The sequence below is a fragment of the Python bivittatus genome, unplaced genomic scaffold (genome assembly GCF_059951505.1).
Source record: "Python bivittatus isolate LINGU-HERP-01145 unplaced genomic scaffold, Pbiv_v1 ctg000840_np1212, whole genome shotgun sequence".
NCBI classification, from domain to species: domain Eukaryota; kingdom Metazoa; phylum Chordata; class Lepidosauria; order Squamata; family Pythonidae; genus Python; species Python bivittatus.
Window position 1 is genome coordinate 45,332,568 of NW_028277113.1, and position 20,068 is coordinate 45,352,635.

The window sequence follows — 20,068 nt, forward strand, 5'->3', positions numbered from 1 at the left end:
CACACCTATAAGATGTTCTTTTTCTAATTTATGAGCAGTTGAATGACCTCTGCAAGTAACACAATCCCCATGAACATGCAGAAAGCTTCCTTTCATAGAAGAGAATGGGGGAAGAATCTCTGCCATGCCAGACTCTGGATGCGCTCTGTGTCTCCTTATTTAATGATCATTATACTATCTAAAGACTGAACTTAGCAAGAAAGAGAAAGTTTTGATTTAATAGAGTGGAGTTAATTCTTTTTTCCCATTTTGGTCTCTTTGATCAACATATGAAGTATATAATAATTTCTTATTATCTCCATTTTCTGCCACAAAAGCTGGTTGGCTTTATTCATCTCACAGAAAAAAAAATATTCATATCAGCAGCAAATACACTGATGCCAACAAAAGTAATTTTTTTAAAAATTCCTCTTTAAGATGCTAACAAATTTACTTACAAACACCTATATTTATTATTTCATAAATAGGCGCAACAGCTTCCATAAAAAAAGATTAAATACAGACACAGTATGAAGAAACAATAATACAGAGCCATAAGTAAAGATTATAATTTAGCTGTTTCCAATCTGTTTCTGCATCTAATAAAATATCAAGAAAGCATTTGGCAGTTTTATACATAAGAGGACATAAATGACATTTACTAACTGTTACACATAAAGTGATAAAAAAGCAGTTTTAGGCAGTACAAAATAAACATGTTTGCTCTTTTCCCAATATCATGTTTTTTTTCTTTGTATAATTAATGACACAAAGCCAATTTCTGTTTAATTAAATTCATTTGGGAATAATTTTCATCTTCTTTCTTTTCAGAGTTTGAAAATATAGAACTATTAGTCAGTTGCTTAAAAATGAAGTAAAAATATGAATGTTTGCCAATTTAACCCCCTTTGTGAAATCAATAAACTGGAATGAGCCAGTTTCAAAGTACAATTAGCTACAAAAAACATTCACATTTTATACTCTAGGAGAGTGTAACATAGATGCTATTTACAACTCGCTATGACTGCTACATCAAGCCATTTAAAAAGTCTTTAGTAGTTTCATATAAACACCCATTATGAAAACCAATGGAAAATCCAGGACTTTTATCCAAGACATCTACAGTTGCTAAGGCAGTTACTAGCGTAGCACTTCACAGCAAAAATAAAAACCAACAAAATCCAAATGGTCCAAGTCTCCTTCCGTAAGGAAGGAAGAAAAGCAAATGTCCATTTAAGGAAGGAGAAAGAAAAAGAAAGGAGGGGTGGAGGAACAAGACATTTTTCCCAGAGTGAATGACCCACCAGCAAAAATAGTCCTAAGTGCTTAGCAACTTATATGTTCTAAATAAATGCAGAACTGCCTTGACTGCATAAAGCAATCCATGATGAAAAGACTTTCCTGCATTCCTCAGTGAAAAGAAGAGATGCATTTCCAAAATATTTTCAGGTAAGATACAGCGCTTTGTCCCTCTGCATGGCCCTGTTGAAGGGGGGAGGGGGGGAAGGGAGAAAAACAAGTTAGGGGTCACATTAAAAAGCAAATATAAGTGGGGAGAAGGGATGGGGTACTGTTAATCTCTGAATCCATGCTGCGATTTTTCAAAGCTACTGAAATAGTCATACACTAAATTCCATATTCTCACTGAACTCAGGTGAAGTTTTATTTTCACAGAGAGCTCATTGCTGAAAAGAAGCCATATTCTTTTGATACTAGAGAAAAACCTTTGTGGGGAAACTCCACAAATTTTATTCTCTCAAATGTGATATTTATTCTGGTAGGGGATTTTGAAATCTCTTTTCTTTATAGCACTTTGTGAAGGGAGGTTGCAAATTAATATAGTGCTTACAATTAGAAAATATTGTAATTGAGTGAAAATATAATTTTTGCGAATTCCCTTCAGGTCAAATGCCATGAAAATGAATGCTTTGTGAGAAGTGAACACATGGGGGTCATAAACCCCAGTTGGATGGTAGGTGTGATATCATAAGTGAACCACAATTAGAAGGAGCACAATTGCAGGCATGGAACTCGGCCTATGTAATAAGACATTGCACCTGCCATCTCCTGTATGCTCTAAAACTTCCTCCTGAGAGTCAAGAAATTCTCCAGAAGGATGTGATGTGAAGCAGATGCTACATGGCAAAGGACAAATAAATGAACATGGAAAACCATCTGTAAGAGTAGAGTGCCTTGTGCTCATGCATAAGGCCCCCTGGATCTATGAACAGCTGGCTCATTCATCAGAATTTACACTCCCTAACAAAGTGTACCAGTCAAACAGAGTACTCATAAGCTGTACAAAGTTCAGAAAGCAGCAGCCTTAGATGAAAATTACACCATCTCATTTCTGAGTCTGCCTAAAGGTAAGCACCTGACAAGTTCCCCAGTTTTTAGGCCACAGAGAATAAGTAATGGCAGCCAAGACTTGGGGTTGTTATCTAGTTCAGGGTTCCTCAACCTTGGGAACTTTAAGACGGGTGGACTTCAACTCCCAGAATTCCCCAGCCAGCCTTGCTAGCTGGGGAATTCTGGGAGTTGAAGTCCACCCGCGTTAAAGTTCCCAAGGTTGAGGAATCCTGATCTAGTTGACCGGAGCTATTCAATGGAGACCTCTTTATACAAGCTAATGTGATTATCCCTTCTCAATCCAGAATCTTTGAAATGTAAATCTTAGTGATAATTCAAAATCCCCAGTGTCCCTCAGAAAATCTCTTTCCTTAATTGTGGCATATGAAAATAGAAAACACTTGGTCCTTCAATTAGATATATGAATGTTTCTGCTAGCCTCTAGAATAGATTTGTCTCATTTCATGAACAATTCCAATGGGTTAAATACTGGCTGCTTTAATAGATTTAATGCTTTAAATTGTTCATATATTGTTTGCTCTATGCATGCCTCTATAAAAACAATAGTGTTTAAGTATTTTTATTGTCATATTAATGCTTTTGACAGTGGGTGTATATAATATAATGTTACTTCTTTGGACCTCTTTTCTGGATAAAAATGTGGGGTACAAATAAGTGATGACAGTGATTCTATGTGAAGCAAAACAGGTTTCAATTATTCTCTCTGCACTGATTCTGATGTTAGGGCTTTCTTTTTTTTTTATTATGGTTCAAAATAAACTTATCAAAGTCCACCTTAATCCCTCCCCACTCAGTATTTTTCTTGATGAAGATTAATTAGCCCACTTCCTAGATCATATCATAAGCTGAGAGATGTTGGAATCCAAAGAAGGGAATCACCCTTAGGACCAGCATAGGTTAAATGCTGAGTACATCTTAAGAATTCAGTTTTGGGATCCACTGAATTAATATCCTCCCTTTTTTACTCTCTGTTTGGACACACATTTCATTCCTCTTGTTGAGTATTAATTAAGAGCAAGATTTATCTGAAGTTAGATATATGGAAGAGTTCAGCTGTTGTTCCTCTAAGTAAGATTCCAAATAAGTAAATGAGAAACCAGAAACCTATAATCTCATTTACACAAATATAAAAATGGAAACCATGCATGTGGTCCAGTTTTTGTCTTAAGTGTTACTCAACGCCAGGTGGCACGCACCGCCTGCTCACCCATTACTGCAGTAATCATTATTCCATTCCACGGTCTGTGCTGGGGGATTTCTGCACCCTGAACGAACATATTCCATTGCTTGGGTAACAACTTGTGCAGCTGTAGATGTTGGATTGATAATATTCTGGTAATCAGGCTGGAGAGTAAAACCCTTAAAAAACAAAAACAAAAAATCAAAACAAGGTTTAATCATGCAAGCTAACCTCTCAATTGAAAGGCTTGATAAAGTACCAAGCTGTTCTTCGCCATTCTCAAACTTGCAGCAAAAAGAGAATAGATGGGCACTTGTGGCTTTTCAGACAATAATTTTAATTGGTTAAGATAAATGCTAGACAACACACTGCAATCATGTAGAGAGAACTTTGAGACAAAGAACAGAGACATTTTAAAGCTTTGCAAAAAAAAAAAAAAAAACCCACAGTGCATTCAACATGAGAAAATAAAAGAAAGGTCTGTGTGTTTCTTGAAGCTCATATTTCGATTCAATCCAAGGATATTCTATTAGTTAATTCCAAGAATATGCAACAGAATCTTTTTGAAGGAGGCAGGCAGCAGGTGGCTGAGTGTCTTATTAGACTACACCTATTCACAATTATTGTTCTCAAACCCCTTTTATTTGGTTCAGTCACAAAAGGACCATCTGCTGCTTCCTTTATTGGCACTCCTTTCTCAACTACACAAAAAATCAACTAAAGCTTTTTAACAGTTGTTAGACTAATGTAGCAAAAAACAACAACCCTCCACCTCTACCCCCCAAACTTGCTGTTGTTTTCAACATGCTTAAATGTTGTTTTCCAAATCAGCAAAGCTGATCAGATTTTCAAGAATGGTTTACTGCCAAAAGGCCAGGAGGCATGCTTTATTGTGTATCATAATAGACCAGCTAATGCATACCAGAGAAAACAGAACTGACCAGCCTAAAAAGAAACTTCCCAAGGACAACAGAAGATGATATATTAAGTAAATGTTTCATTTATCTGAGCAGAATAAATTTGCCCGAAACTGCACACTCTTGTCACCAGTTTGTATTTGGTAAACAGAATAAACACCTAATTTAAATCAACAGGTTTCTAACAGACTATTCATATTACCATTACTGTAGCTCATAGGATCATTTAACAAGGGTAAACTTTTCAAGTACAATTTATTGTCAGGTAGGCCAAGATACAGAACTTTTAAGGGATGAGGAAGGTTTAGGCCTTTAATTGCCGGAATATAATTTGCATCATCTTCAATTCACTTGGCCAGTCTATGGAAGTTATTACAGTATTTCCAGAATTACAGGCTCCTGTCAACTAATCTCAGGAATTGTTTGTGATGGGGACAATGTTTAAATTCAGTCACTTTCTATTTAGGTTTTTTTTCTATATGGCAACTAAAATAAAAATATACAGCCTACGTAATGTTGGGGAAGGGAGGGAGGAAGGAGGAAGGAAAAGAGTACTCACCCATCTAAACAAATTCCAAATTTCCAGAGCAGATTTGAGTGTCTATGTAGAGTTTTCTTTCTGACAAACAAATAGCTCAGGAAATCTTGATATTTTCTGTTCCAGTGGAAAATATTAGGGTTAAAAATGGGCTACTAAGATAAGGAATGGCCATAATAAGAGTAAGCAAAAATAATGTATTCCTTTCATTGTTTTACGTAGCTTATTTGAGAACATCTGAATGTAGCTCTGGGTTTCAGATTCCTTTAAAACAGCTTGTTTAGTTTTATTCCATGACAGTTCTTTTTAAAATCAGTAAGTGACCTATGCTAACTTTTATCCCAATTCTGTAAAGTCTTGTTAAATTGTGTAACATATAATACTTTCCTAATCTCTCTTATGCTGTTTTTCCTTCAAGCTACTTTTCAAACTTTTCTCCATGAGGGCTGTTTCTCTGGACTACCAAGGTAACTGCATTCAAATTTAGTGATGTTACAATTCTTAAGAATACATATTGCTTTAAATCTATAAAACCTGTTTTGCAACATTTCTCTCTATGGTTTGACTTCCAAGAGGGGAGACATTGCTTACATGCATGAGAGGTTCTTTTGAAAGTTTTTTTCATCACATATATATCTACACAGCTGCATATCTATGAAAGTAAGTACAATCTTGCTTTTGACTTATTTTCATGTTTGGCTGCATGAATGTATATGCAGCTATGGGCATTACAAACAAACAACAAGCAAACCTAAAATATTATAGAGACTGAATAGTTATTAAGATATGTATAACCAATAAACAAAACAGACAAACAAAAAAAACCCTCACCTCCCCCTGCTCAAATAGTATCCTCTACTTAAGTCAAAGATACCACTAGATTAAATTAAGTTTTAAAGAACCCTGAAAGTTGTTAGAAAAGCATAACCCCCTTTAGAAAACTTTATGGAAAATGAGCATGTTTCAGAAATCTATTTATTTATTTATTACGTTTGTATCCTGCCTTTCTTTTAAAGGGCCAAAGTGACATCCATAGGATTCCCTCTTCTTATTTTCCCCCATATAACAACTCTGAAGTAAGTTAGGCTGCTCCAGATCACCTACTGACTTTCCATTCTAGGGGTAGACTGAAAGCTGGGTTACCCTGCTCCTCACTATTAATCACCATCCCACCCAAGCTCTGTATTTGGAAATAAAATTATTTGACACATATTCTAATGTTTTTGTTAATTTTTTTTAGCAACAGATGCACACATGACCACAATGTTATCAGCATAGATAAATATTTCAGATACATTTTTATCTATTTTCCAAGGCAATTCCTCCTTAGCACTGGGGCTAATGTGTTATAAACAATATAAAAAGTACTAAGGAACATTTACTTCCTGCCTCTTTAAAGATTAAAACTTGTTGACAAATACCATTAATAGATTTTTTGCCACTGTTTTAGATGTAATTTTAATTCATTACAGAACTAATTGCTGTCCTTCTTTTGCTGCACTGTATCCACAGCTATTTAACAATCTGTAGTTACCAGATGTAGTTTCTTCAACTGGACCATCATGTAAGAATTGGTTTGCTCTATCCTCTCCACGTGGAATGTACGTTACAAAATTCAAATGAAAATAATATTTACAAAACATCCTAGTTCATAATAATTTGCTAAACAGAACTAGTTAAATGAGAACAAAAAGGATATTATAATTAATGTAGCAAGAGACAGTTTCGTGTAGTGGCTAAATTACCAGGATAGAAACTAGGAGTCTGACTATTGCTATTATGATATAATTTTGCCAACTTTAAGCAGGAATGAGCTGGGGGGAGACAGCATGTAAAAGTAACATACCAAAAATGGTCAAATTGCCTAATGTAATTCACCTGCCAGACATTTCAGTTTGTTTTTTTTTAAGCACTCCAGAGCAATCTGGAAATTAGACTGTATTTAGACAGTACAGCCTTTCTGGGTTCTATATGGGGCTACCTTAAGAGAATTCAAATATTTTACCTTGCATGTCTACGAGTCTTTTTTGGAGCAGGATGGATCCTTGTACTTACTGTCTGTATCTTTCAGAACCAATTTAACTGTTTAAGGAGGCCAGTATGAGAAGATAATTGATGGAACTCTTACTTGCTCTCTTATCATTAAAAACTGTAACGTCTGTGAGCACTAGAAACAGGAGAGCCTAGAGCCTTACAGAATACTCTGCTAGGAAATATAAAACTGGTTCCATCTATTGCAGTTTCTTAGAAGGTATTAGAGATTTTAACAGAGATGAATTTATTTTATTTTTTTAAATGAATCTCTACTATTGTAATGCTCATACAGTTTATAATATAAGCTGTTTTGGGAATACTCTAAAAGGCAGGCAAAATGTGTATTTGAAGCAAAACAGTAATATAGTATTCTCCAGACATATGGTAAAGCCATGTAACCCTGTTAAAGACCATCTGAAGCATTCTTATACAGCAAAACTGCAGGTTATTTGTGCTTTCATTGTATGCATCAAAGAATGATTAATTCCTTTTAAAAGCATTGTGCTAGCTGACATACCAAAGCTATTTTTTTATTGAAAGAATATTAAATTTATCCATATATCACAATTTATCCTGGTATTTCTGATTTGTATAATCCTGTATAAAATTACCTTATTTAAGATCTACAATTAAATGCCAGCTTAAACAAGTAATTCAAAAGAACTAAATTCATCAAGAAATCAAGTTCATCCAATAAATTAACTGAATACTTTGAAATCCAACAATTTCAATATTCAGCCCAAAGTTCATCAAATTATTATGTGTAAAACAATTTTAAAAATATATAAGATTAATGTATATTTCAATAAATATATTCATGAGTGCATTCTTCAGTATAAGACATCAGATAAAATGATCTTTTATCATTTTTCAGCTACTTCATGTACAGCTTGTTTCAAATAGGACACCCTTCTGTTATATTTCTTCAATGGTCATTAAATTTCCTTCTTTGACAACTGTATAATTAAGCAATGATTAATTGTATTCTAATAGTCATCAGAAACAAGTAAAGGCAAGCAACTCATCTCAGTTCCAGAATTCACTGGGCTTCATCAAAGTCAAAGTTAAAACAAGACAAAATATAGCACAAGATAAATTCCAAATAATTAATTCATCTTAAGAGCTGGCTGTGAATCTGAAAGTAGGAGTGGTGAGCACAGCAGAACCTTCAAGCCATAGACTTGCCCTTCAGAATAAAAGTGCCACTGTTCACAGCCAACACTGGAGGAGAATGGAATTGTATTGGTTATGCACAAACAGTATTTACATTTTGCCAAGGTTAAATTTAACATGCTTTCCCCTTTTTGTGACATCTTCCAAACACTGGATCAGGAGTTCCACTGCATCTCTAGCTCAACCTGAGGAACCCCATAGAGCAGGGGTCTAGGGCTAGACTTCTCCCCACTGCAAATACTGGAGGAAGGAGAACTGTCCTTCAAACTGGCACATGACCTCTCCCAGCAGTTTCATGTAGATTTTTAACAGCATGGCATAGATAGCCTAACACTGTGGCACCTCACACTACAGCAACCAGGAGCAAACTGTTCCTCCCCAAGTACTGTCAGTAACTAACCACTCAGGAAGGATTGAAACCACCATTAAATAGTGCTCCTACTCCCAGCCCTTGCAGGTAGTACAGGAATCCACAGTCAACGATACTGAACGCTGCCAAGAGGTTTAATAGGGCCAAAGAACCACACTCCCTCCACCCAGGTGCCAACAAAAGTCATTCATCTGAATAACCAGTGCAGTTTCTGTACCATGTCAAGGTCTCAACCCTGAAAGGAATTAAGATCCTTCTTCGTACAATATCCTCTACAATGCAAGTCTTATAATATTCCCCAGCTATGTTCAATCAATAGATGGCTTCTTCAGGACAAATGTATCACCACTTCCTTCAAATCAGCTGGAAAAATACTACTTCTCTCAGAGAGGCAATAACACTTCAGGAATCCAATCACACCGCTCCTCCCCCTCCAATTTCCCAAAAGAGCAGGCAGGGCATGGATCCAACCTACATGTGGCAAAGCTGCAGAGAATTTTATCCACTTCCTCAGGCTACACAAGGTGAAATGAATCCCAGATAACTTCACAAGAAGTTGTCTTGTCACCTCATTAAACTCTGTCCAAATACCATAGAACTCAACATGAATATGAGTGATTTTTAGCAAACATGTTGTTGCAGCCTTCAGACTTTTCTCAATTGGGTAGGCAAGAAATGGCAAAAATAGATTTCCAAGGACACCAAAGCTCTAATAAATAGATTTACAGCAGCAAATTTATTGAAGCCATTATGAAAGAATGCTGTGACTCAAATGCAAACCCTATTCATAGTGAATTCAAGGTTAAATGTATGCACCTCTTTTTGCACACTCATGATGTAACTGGCTAGAAATTCTGTTCTGGGCATAAGGGACAATTTATACCTATCTCTTGTTTTGATTTGGTATCAGACTGTTTTTTAGTGACCATGTCAGAACTTGCTCTCACGTGGCCTGCAGTCATCATGGTCACCTCTTCCCATCAGGATGCAGGTTTCTTTGAACACTCCTGAACAGCTTCACTGAAGGTATACCAAAAATAGTCCTAACTTCTTCCTTCAGTACAAATTCATATACACTTGTGACACAGTGACATCTCATGGAGCTGGGGTAAAAAATATCAGCTTTTTTAAAAATTAAAAATGGTTATTTTTATTTCAAAGACTTAATATTTATATTTGTGTTATATTGCTATAAAAAAACAAAATAGCTAAAATAGATAATTTGCTGTCCAACTTCGGTGATATTTTTTGGAAGATCTGGGGTCCACAAAAAAATAATGATCTGCAACCTTTGACTTGCCAGCTTCCGTATTAGTCAACTGACCCACTGAACTGATTCATAGTAATTAATGAATCAAAGCATCTCCTGAAACAGGCAATGAAGGTGGGGCCTGTTTTTTTTCTATACTCAGGCTCCTGCAGAAATCATATGGGTGACTGTTTTTGAACTGTCTGGTTTGATATATATCTTGGAATTGACAGCTCTGATTAGCGGATTTCTTTAATTTCTGTTTTTGTTCTTTATTTTCTCCTTTGCTCTTATTTTTATATGTTGTTCTCCATACAAAGCTAGATTTATTAATACTGAGAATAAGCAAAATACTTTACTGAATTAATAACCTATTCTTCTGCTTCTGCTCAAGAAGGAATAAATCATAAGCTGTAATTTGAATTTTACCTTAGCAGATTTCCTTATTAATGAAGAGTTTCCCTTTCTACTGTTAATTGCAAAACAATGGGATAGATGTAAGAACATCCTAATATTTCAGTTTCGAAGGTTTAATTTGACAAATCTGTTGTTATAATAATGATTGTTAAAATTACATTACAAAGCTAATGGAAGAATATCAGAAATACAAAACTGAGAAAAAAGAGCTTGAAACTGTTCTTTTACTACCTATCTAGAGCAGGCCATGAAGAGTCAGGTATGCTATTTTGACACAGAAATAGATATCATTGGAATAGCTTTGCACACAATGAGGCAATTTTTTAAAAATCAGAAAACTGAAATTCTATGAACTAAAAAGACAATGGCAAATGTTATGCAGTGTAATGTTCAAGATAAGATCAGCAACCATTTTGTGGCATGCCTCGAATTTTAAGTTTCATTTTCTTGCTTCACATTGAAATAAAAATAGGGCACTTGATAAAGATTAATTTGACGTCAGATGGGACATTTACTGTTTAATTAGATTTCTGTATCCCTACTTGGGGGTTTTGTGTGGGCCTGTAGCAAGTACTAAAAAGCCTGCAGCAAAACCTAAACTGTGACCCTCATTTTCCCACTTTACCGGGAACTAATTTCATTTCCTGCCTGTCTGGAGAGGTATTTTCAACAGGCATCCATGTTTTGTCTTCACAACTGATTTATTCATCAATCTCAATGTGATGTTTTTTTAAACTCTTAAATTACATCCAAATCCTAAAGCATCTATTTATTACACAAGGAAATTGAAAATCTGTCTGTGTGATATCACACAAAGATTCTACCTTAAGGTTATAAGGACAGTTGACAGATATTAATGATTTTTTCCCCCTTCTCCTAAACCACATTCAGAAAAACGATGTGAGGGGGAGTGAATAGTGGAAGTGGCTAAAAATAATGAAATACAGCCAAAGACTTACTGAATTTAAAAACTGCAGACAAAACGAACCTGCATTTTCTTAAAAAGCTAGTGCATAATCATAGTGCTGAAGGAAAAAAATGATGTAAAACAGCAGAAGTGAATATATTTAAATTAAAATTCATATTAATTTCTCATGGGAATCAGATGATGCAGGCAGTCACTGCCATAGCTGGGACATACAAGGATAGTAAAATTCATGTGTGTGTGTGTGTGTCTGTGTGTGTCCATCTATCACTCAGAAGTTACAGAGGTAGGAAGAGGTTTTTTTCCCCCAACCTGATGCTCTTCACTAATGTTAGAACAGTGCTTCTCAACCTTTTACATCTTGTACCCCAATTACACTGGCAAAGAACCTTGATACCACCCTGATTAAAATAAAAATACCACTTTTGGGGCATTCATATGTTAACAGGCATTACTCAATATGCAAAACCTTTATTTATGTTCTTCTTCCCTACTGCACAACACATATTCTCTATTGCAAGCCTGCAAAGGTCTGAAAATAAAGACTTTCTTCCCTATGTCTTACCAAGGTGGAAGACGAGGTGGCTAGCACTATGCTTAGACAATGATCTTTCCACCAATATCACTTGTTACTAGCGTAATCACCTCTGCATTCCCCCCCTCCCGCCCCCACTGCTGGTGGTTCCACTAGAAGATTGATGAGGAGTAATTGGATAGTGGTGTGTACCTCTTTTCCTTTAGTTGCATGGCATACAGAACTCTATATTATTTCATATTTTCATGTAATGGTTCAGTTGTAGTGCAGAATTAAGCAAGTACTTATTTTAGCCATAAAGTTATACTAAAGAGTTATACTATTTCCTGTTTCACCTTCCCTTGGTCTCAACCCCATCACTCCACTTGGCTACCCAGTTCCTGCCTAACCTCAGTTCACTGCTTTCCTGGTCTTGTTAGGGAACTAGAACAGGTTACATATGATGAGGCTGCAACTGACTATGTCCTGGTCACTGGGAAATGCTCATTCTCTTGGCATGTCAAGAGCTATCCCTATATGTGAAACCTGTTATAATTTCCAATCTGCATTGCTAAACCTGGCTATGAATTATGGAACCTCTAATCCAAGCTGTCTGCAAGAGGTAGACCGTCTTAATTAGCTTTCTATGATTACAAATATGCATATGATATGTTAGAATATATAAATGGCACAAATCCAATGTTCAGAATAGGTAGTTTGGCTTAGGGGGACCAGTAAGAAAATAAGCTGGCTCCTAGCCAGTTCATCAGTATTTTAGGAAGGAACCTGATCCCAAAATATTTGTATATTGCTTAAAAAACAAAGTATGCAGTATGCTAATGTGTGGAATATTGCAATACAGGAAATAGGTGTTACATATCAGAATGAGGTAGCTTTTTGATTCACGGCATACTTTTATTCTGTTTTAATGAAAACTGTATTGATGTTTCATGGGTAAATAGGAGCATCTAAGTTACAAAGAATCACATAGCAATGCATATAATGACATCCATGTTTCTGTGATCAATTTCCTGGAACACGTTATTAAATAGTTTTTCTTGAAAATCAAATGTATAAGATATACCTAAATTTGTGGTATTTTGATTCAACAACCAGAAAGAAAATACACAGCTATATTAGCTTATGAATACTGTAAGGAACTTTACCTAAACTAGCTAGACTGTTGTGATTTTCTTTTACTAATTAACCTCATAATTTAGAAGAAAATAACAAACATGTGACCAAAGAGAAAGTTCAGATAGAGGCAAACTCTCTAAGTGAAAAGGCAACATAATGGATCTATTTTATCCACATATAAGTTAAAGCACACTGGGGGGAAAAAAACAATGAAGTGTTTCCACTTAGGAAAAAGCTCAGGTAATTTTGGCATATGCTAAATTAAAACATCTGAATGACACGTAGTACAAGGACCAGAGTCACAAAACAGGATAAAACACGTATAAAAACCTTATTTTCAGGTTATAATATAAATGGATGGCATGCCTATTATACTCTGTCAAGTAATATAATACCACATTCCAACAGAATTAATAGTTCAACCCACAGTTCTTCATTACTATGAAGTAGTTTAAACCTCAGGACCTTCTATAATATCCCTACTTCTATGCCATGACCCACTTCTTAGCTCTGAGATATCACACAGGAATTGAATATAGTGGTGGTGCACGCTCTGAAGCAGAGGAAAAAGTGCTGAAGGATTCAGGTTTAAATCAGAATGTCCAACTGAAGGCCTGTAAGTTTAGATTCAGTGTAGAAATATCATGTATTCAGAATAATCATGAAGTAGATCGAATTGAGATATTATCAACAAGTGGCTTAGGTTATGGCTATGCCAGTTTCCATACAATATATTAAACTGGAATGTTTTATATGGTTAGGGAACTGAGGATCTAGCTGGCCTTTCACTATAGAGAAAAATTCCCTTTAAGGATTATAACTTGCAGCCACAGTAACTTTATTTAAGCATTACAATAATTGAGAATTATCACCTATGAACACTCCCAATAAATTCTCTTCCATTGATGTTGCTCAAATGATGTCACATTATGTATTTGTTCTTTTCCAAGCAAACCTGGACTCTCCACAATTAAGATTCTTGCTCGTGGAGAAGTCCATACACCTATGTTGTAGATCAAAACACTCTTTTTCCTACAGACAACTATGTTTAATACTTGACTTGAGGATGCTGATGTCATTTAACAAAGGTCAGCTGGGAGTGCTCCTGTGCTGAACATCCTGATTTAAGTATATAAGACCTGGCTGATTAAGTAAAAAAAAAAAAAGTTATTCACAACATGTATTGGATGGCAATAGGTTAAAACTTGGCAAGGACTTACTTGTTGCATTGCTGGTGAATGTAAAGCAGACTGCACTTGCATTGGTAGCTGGTTTCCAATGGACTGCTGCATTGTAAGTGGCTGATGCTGTTGTATGCTGAGATGGGGATGAATTGGAGGACTCATCTGAAGGGTTGGAGGAGGAGTTACAGCCAGGTTGGCTATTGAAACAGTCACAGGCATTTGGTTGTTAGGCTTAGGTGCTATATTCCTTGGAATATTGGGATGTATGGCTGTTATATGAGGATTCATTCCAGCTTGTTGGTGGTAATGGGAACCTAGGTACATTGCTGAATGAGGCTGTGTAGATGCATGGAATACTGGCTGCTTTGTGCTCATTATCTGAGGTTGCTGGGATACCTTAACATCCACAGGCTCATTGTAGCTCTGTTTAGAAAAAAAGAAAGAAGAAAAAAAAACCCACTGTCAAATATTTGAAGTCTGAGATGCGGAGTTATCCTGAGAGACAGGACCTGATTATGTGTACTTGTTCTTAACTTGCCCTACACAACAACTGGCAAAAGACTCAGATGAAGCTGCTGAAACCTCCAATGTTTTACTATTATCAATGCAGAATAGAATACATGTTATAAAGACCGTATGCATCACTGAATTATTTCTTAAAGTTTAGGGCTATACTTTATAACTTCTGAATACTGCGATTTTTGAAAAATGAACTATTACATTTGTACGAAAGAAATATCATAATAAATGAATATGCAACTCATTAAAACATAATCAAGAACAGGGAAAAGATATCCAACCCCAGGCAACATCTAACGTTACACATGAACTTCTGTTTGCACAATGGAACTCATCTTCACTTTCTCTCCCTTCCCCACTGTGTTTACCTGACATCAGCTTCAGATCAGGGGAACATGAAGATGGCATATTACTCTGGGTAGGGGTAATTTATTCCACTAGTGATGCCATTTAGTCAAAAGACAGATGACCCAAGTTACAAATTAGACATTTGGCATTAAAATTGCTTTTAATTTCCTTTCATGATAAAAGAACCAAAATGATCTCCTGATTATGTCTGCTTCCATTGCTATTTCTCTGCTGTCTCTTGCCTATCCAAAATTTACTTTCTTTCTCAGCCCCTATAGATCTTTTTGATAAGTGGTGCTACTTGACTCAAACATAGCACATTTCTCTATTTGCCCACCATTTTATTCATTTTTTCTCTTGTTAATTGTCTAACTTTAATAGGGAGGTGTTATCTTGTTTACCAAAGTAAACAGGAGTGTTGAACAATTGGGAGATGTGCAGATTAAATGCCTTGGTGAACACTTCCTCCAAACAGTGACCAAGGTATTTTAAAAAATATAGTTAATATCGACTAGATATAGACATCTAGCTATATAGACAGTATAACATCATCATCTATTTATAGATTGGTTTGTGACTTTACTAAATAGCAGCCTTTTGTAGTTTCATTTTCCCTATGCCCTATTTGCAACATTTCAGGGACAATTTATTATAAATGTCTGTGTAACTGACATGATATTAATAAATCTGTCAAATTTTGAAAACTGAACCCCCATATAAGTTATGACTTCTACCACTGTATTTTTTCCATAGTAGGAAATGGGCTGTAAGATTCAGAACCCCCTTTTTCCCCACTTCTGCCCCTTATATAGCAACACAGAAGTTTGGGAGTAAACAGATGTTTGGGTTCAGAAACTGGTTACCAGATGATTAAATCTCAGCCACTGCCTTTAGAAGAATCTTTCCAGTGCTTCAGAATTCCTAATCCAGTCTGGATTGTATTTGCAGCAGAAGTTAAAGAGAATAGTATATTTTATAAGAGGTTGCTTGAAATTATACATTAAAAGACAGATACTGAAACGTTATATACCATCCTCTAATGCATGAAATGTAAAGTTTGGTGGACAGCTATAATAGCTTGCCTACAATAGAGTACACAGTTTCTTTCTAGAATGTAACTTTATTCTGGATCATGACAGTAACTGATTAGCCCTGCTCCCAGAGATTACTGATGATCTCCGAATCTTAGATCGACCAGCAGCTGACTTGACAACTCACAAAGTACTACAGGATTATCCCATCAAATATTTAAGCTTAATACATAATTTAATCTGTAAATTTTAATTTTACTATTTGGGGATGGGGCAGGGATTGGAACAATCAATTTAATAACAGCTTCTGCATAACATTAAAAAAGAGATTTTTATAACAATTTTGCTCAGTTTCCTGCACTGTCATTTTCTAACAGCTGTATTATAAACTTGATGTGCTCACATAAATGCAGTAAAGAGTAAGATACTAACTCCCAAGGGCTTGCCAGCAGATATGCATCTAAATAATAATTCATATCTTAGGGAGAAGGAATAACCAGTGAAAGCTGAAACATGCCAGGAAAAAAATGATAAAATGTTGCTTTGAAAGCAAGTGGTACTATGTCAAAACAAAGATTGGAAGATGCATATATGCCCTTATTCTATAACCTCTATGTCACATTTGCTCCATTTTCAAGTCAAAATAAGTTTAATGTTACTCCAAGCTCTCTGGGGTCACTGGAGCCTGTGAGGAACCATTTGTATCCTTTCTGATATATGCACCATCACCGCCAATATGCACATTACAGAAATTGGTTCATTATGTGCAATAATATACAGTGGAAAAAAAAAAAGATAACTTCATCTGCCCCAGTCAAGCTTTAATAATGATAGCAACAAAACGTATTTTCTCCAGTAAACTGCACAAAATTAAATGGAAATGATAAAGGGAATTCAGTTCTGGGTGCATAGGTAAGAATATGTCTTTCTCTTGTGCAGAGTGGTATATACACACACTCGGTGTTATGTATGCAGAGAAAAATACATACTTGAAAAGCGTGCAAGGCAAGAAATATGAAGTGCTGTTTTTTAAACTCTAAGGCAAAAGTTGGACTAAAATAAGTAGAATATGTCAACTGTGTTTCATTCTTATACCAATAAGGATGGTAATAGTTTAATTCTTTATACAGTACATTTTATGGGGGATTCCCAATGGTTGTTCCACCCAAATATTGCATAGTGCAGAGAACTGAAAACCCATTAAATGTTTCAAGACCCTGCCTCCAGACTTGGAAACAAAGTAACAACTGATCCAAGCTACACACAACTAAACAAAAAAACAAAACAAAAATCCAATTTTTTAAAGAAAGAATGGGTGTTGAAATTCCATGCAACAAGAAGAAGTATGCAGCATCTGGAGGCACCCAAGGAAGGCCGAGAGGGAACAAAGACAAAACAAGCATTGTGACACAAGCTCTCCCCTTTTGTATGTGTGTTGTGATGTTGCACATGTGTATGGAGTTTGCACTGCAATGTTATAATGCTTGTTTAATCATTCTGATGAAACTTTGGATTCTGTGAACACCTCTGGCAATAATTTGAAAGTGGGGTCTCTCTCTCTCTCTCTCTCTGTGTGTAATTTCCACACAGTTCATAATGTTTATAATTTCCCTGAGGGTAAAAATCCTAAGAACTTGTGCTGAAGAGTGAAGACACAAGGGTCACAAGGAAAGGCACTAAATTATTACAGAGTTAAGCAAAAATGTTAAAAACTAAATTAGCAAAGTTGCTTAAAAACTAATTTAGGTTTTAGCAGCTTGAAGAAAAGTTTATTAATTCAAAAGCTAACAAATGTTAGCCTTCTGCGTAGGGGAAATTTATTTTTCTGCATGACTTTTAAAGATAATCTAATCTTTGTAAATTGTATAAAATATATGTGCTCTTCTATATTACAGAATATAAGGATTACATACATTTAGAAGAAACAAGCATGAAGCTCTGGGAGTCAGATCTGAGCTGAGTCTCAGAAAGCATGATGGGACATTAACTAACCATCCTGTGTAATCAGAACACAAGAGAACCTTGTGGATTCAAACTATTATTTGGTCCTCCTGAATGTCTTGTAGAACTCCTTGAACCAAACATGAACGCAAAGCATCCTCCTATTCATGATTCTCAGAAACTTGTGGTCTTTTAGGGTAAACATTACTGTTAAAAGGACATTGTTCTTCAGAGGCTAAAAGTTCATAAATTATATGCTAGTAAGTATCTAACATTCTGAGATGGATCATAACTCAATAGTACAGTGCCTGATTTCCAAGTTGGAAGTCCCAAATTCAGTTCCTGGCATTTAAAAAAAAAAAAAATTCTGCTTGAAAGTCTGGAGAACTATCACTCACTATAAGGGAGGTTACTGCGTTTTGCTCTACACTGAAGTGGGTATGGTTTTCCTACCTTTTAAATTCCTTGGGATAGATTTTTATGTTGTACTCTTGGAACAGGCAACATAAAGTACTTATGAATAGCAATGTAACAGACAAAGTAGCAAATCCTGACAGCCCAACAACAACAACAAAAAGCCATGGTAAGCCATAAAAAGTGCTTGTTTTTCAGAAACAAAGTTGCAACTCACAGCATTTTAAATAATACTGTACAATTTGTAAAACTACATGCAAAAGTAATAAAAGTTTAAATTTAGGACAATGGAAAAGCTTAGTCAGGATTTTAAATAACATCATAATCTGAATAGCATTATCCAGAATGCTTTGTGATGTGATATTTATGTATTCCTACACATCAAATAAGTGGACTACAACACTGTTAATTTCAATAATTCTAAGGCAAGAATGGCAAAAGGTTTTGAGAAAGCTCTGGCAACCTTACAATATTAGACCAGCATGCATTCGTATCCTCATTTTTTAAATGAACATGGGCATTTTTAAAGAAATCCAAGCAAAATAAAATATGCTACAGATATGATGGGAAAATATTTCAGAATTGTCAGCCAGTAAAGCTGCTGCTTAGCAATTCTGACGGTCACTGGCTGGGAATTCTGATATCTGTGGCCCAACACTATACCACACCAGGTTGGAGAAGCCTACTTCATGGTGATTATTTTTTTATTTCTAGTCCTGTTCATAGTTTCAGCCTATGAGAATTCTATGAGAATCGAAACCTGCGTTACCTTTGATACAAGGCTTGCCCTATATGCAGCTAACTGCTTCAGATATTCTTTCTTAGCAGCCTCAGTTTTCTTTTTATATACCTTTAAAAAACAAGGAAAAAAAGAAAAAAGTCAGTAACAAAGTTTATCTTGCTTTCAAATAAAATTTCATACTCTGTAGCACATATATAACAACAACAAACATTATGCTTTTAATTCTCTGCTTCCTACCCTTTTCCTCTGCAAGGAATAATTAGTTAAAATGTGAAAGTACAGATTGTTCAGCTGCCAAGAGTGGTGTAAAACATTAACCTGTAAGAACTAATTACTGAAAAGGGGAGGGCGGGGTTAAAAATGGTTAATTTGACCAAAACTACCGTATTGCTAGACACATTATTACATTACCTTTGCCAGTATGGTATATATCCTCCAGATGTGTTGAATTACAACTCCAATAATGTTCAGTTATCATGAATGAAGCCTTTTCAGCAATTTGTCTGTGATGACCATAACATAAAAATCTTCACTGGATAAGATCTCAATCAAATTAATTTCATTTTGATAAAGTTTATCATACACAATCCTTCAGTGAAATTAAATCTGGACTGAGTTTGATATGGTAGGATAAACAGAGAACAAAGCTTAGCATATTTTGCTACCTTCTTTTTCTCTACTCACCAGGAAGTCCGAGCTAATACAGAACTACCTGCTTTAAGGGACAATTTTCACAGTCAACTGAAATGCTGGTTAGCAGTACAATTTTCAGCTGAGATGCTTACCTACTCCAAAATAATCATACACGTCTGACAGATAGTACATTCAAATAAAAGGAAAGCCATTATTGTAATGGCTATTTAACATCATGAACCTATCATAATAGTAATAGTAGCAGCAGTCATCAGCAATGAACTAAGAAGGTAATATGAACATACCATTCTGATAATAGCAATTAACAAACATCTGTATCATGAGTATATGTCATGATCTAAAACTTGAAGGAAAATTCAGTAGGAAGATATTCTCTATCACTGCATAAAATACCATACACAAACAGCTACAAACACTAAGTCATCTATGTTA

The 20,068-nt window shown here is 35.5% G+C and overlaps 1 protein-coding gene across 1 annotated transcript in view; it reads right to left on the reverse strand.

The window, feature by feature from the left end:
• Positions 1–413: 413 nt before the first annotated feature.
• TOX (thymocyte selection associated high mobility group box) overlaps positions 414–20,068 on the reverse strand; it is a 224,844-nt gene continuing 205,189 nt past the window's right edge. The window contains exons 6-9 of the mRNA XM_025173297.2: positions 19,010–19,090; positions 14,024–14,410; positions 3,557–3,708; positions 414–1,461 (exon numbers count right to left, since the gene is read on the reverse strand). Of these exons, the coding sequence (XP_025029065.1) occupies positions 1,425–1,461; positions 3,557–3,708; positions 14,024–14,410; positions 19,010–19,090 (657 nt within the window). The 3' untranslated portion in view covers positions 414–1,424. The remainder of the gene's footprint in view (positions 1,462–3,556; positions 3,709–14,023; positions 14,411–19,009; positions 19,091–20,068) is intronic.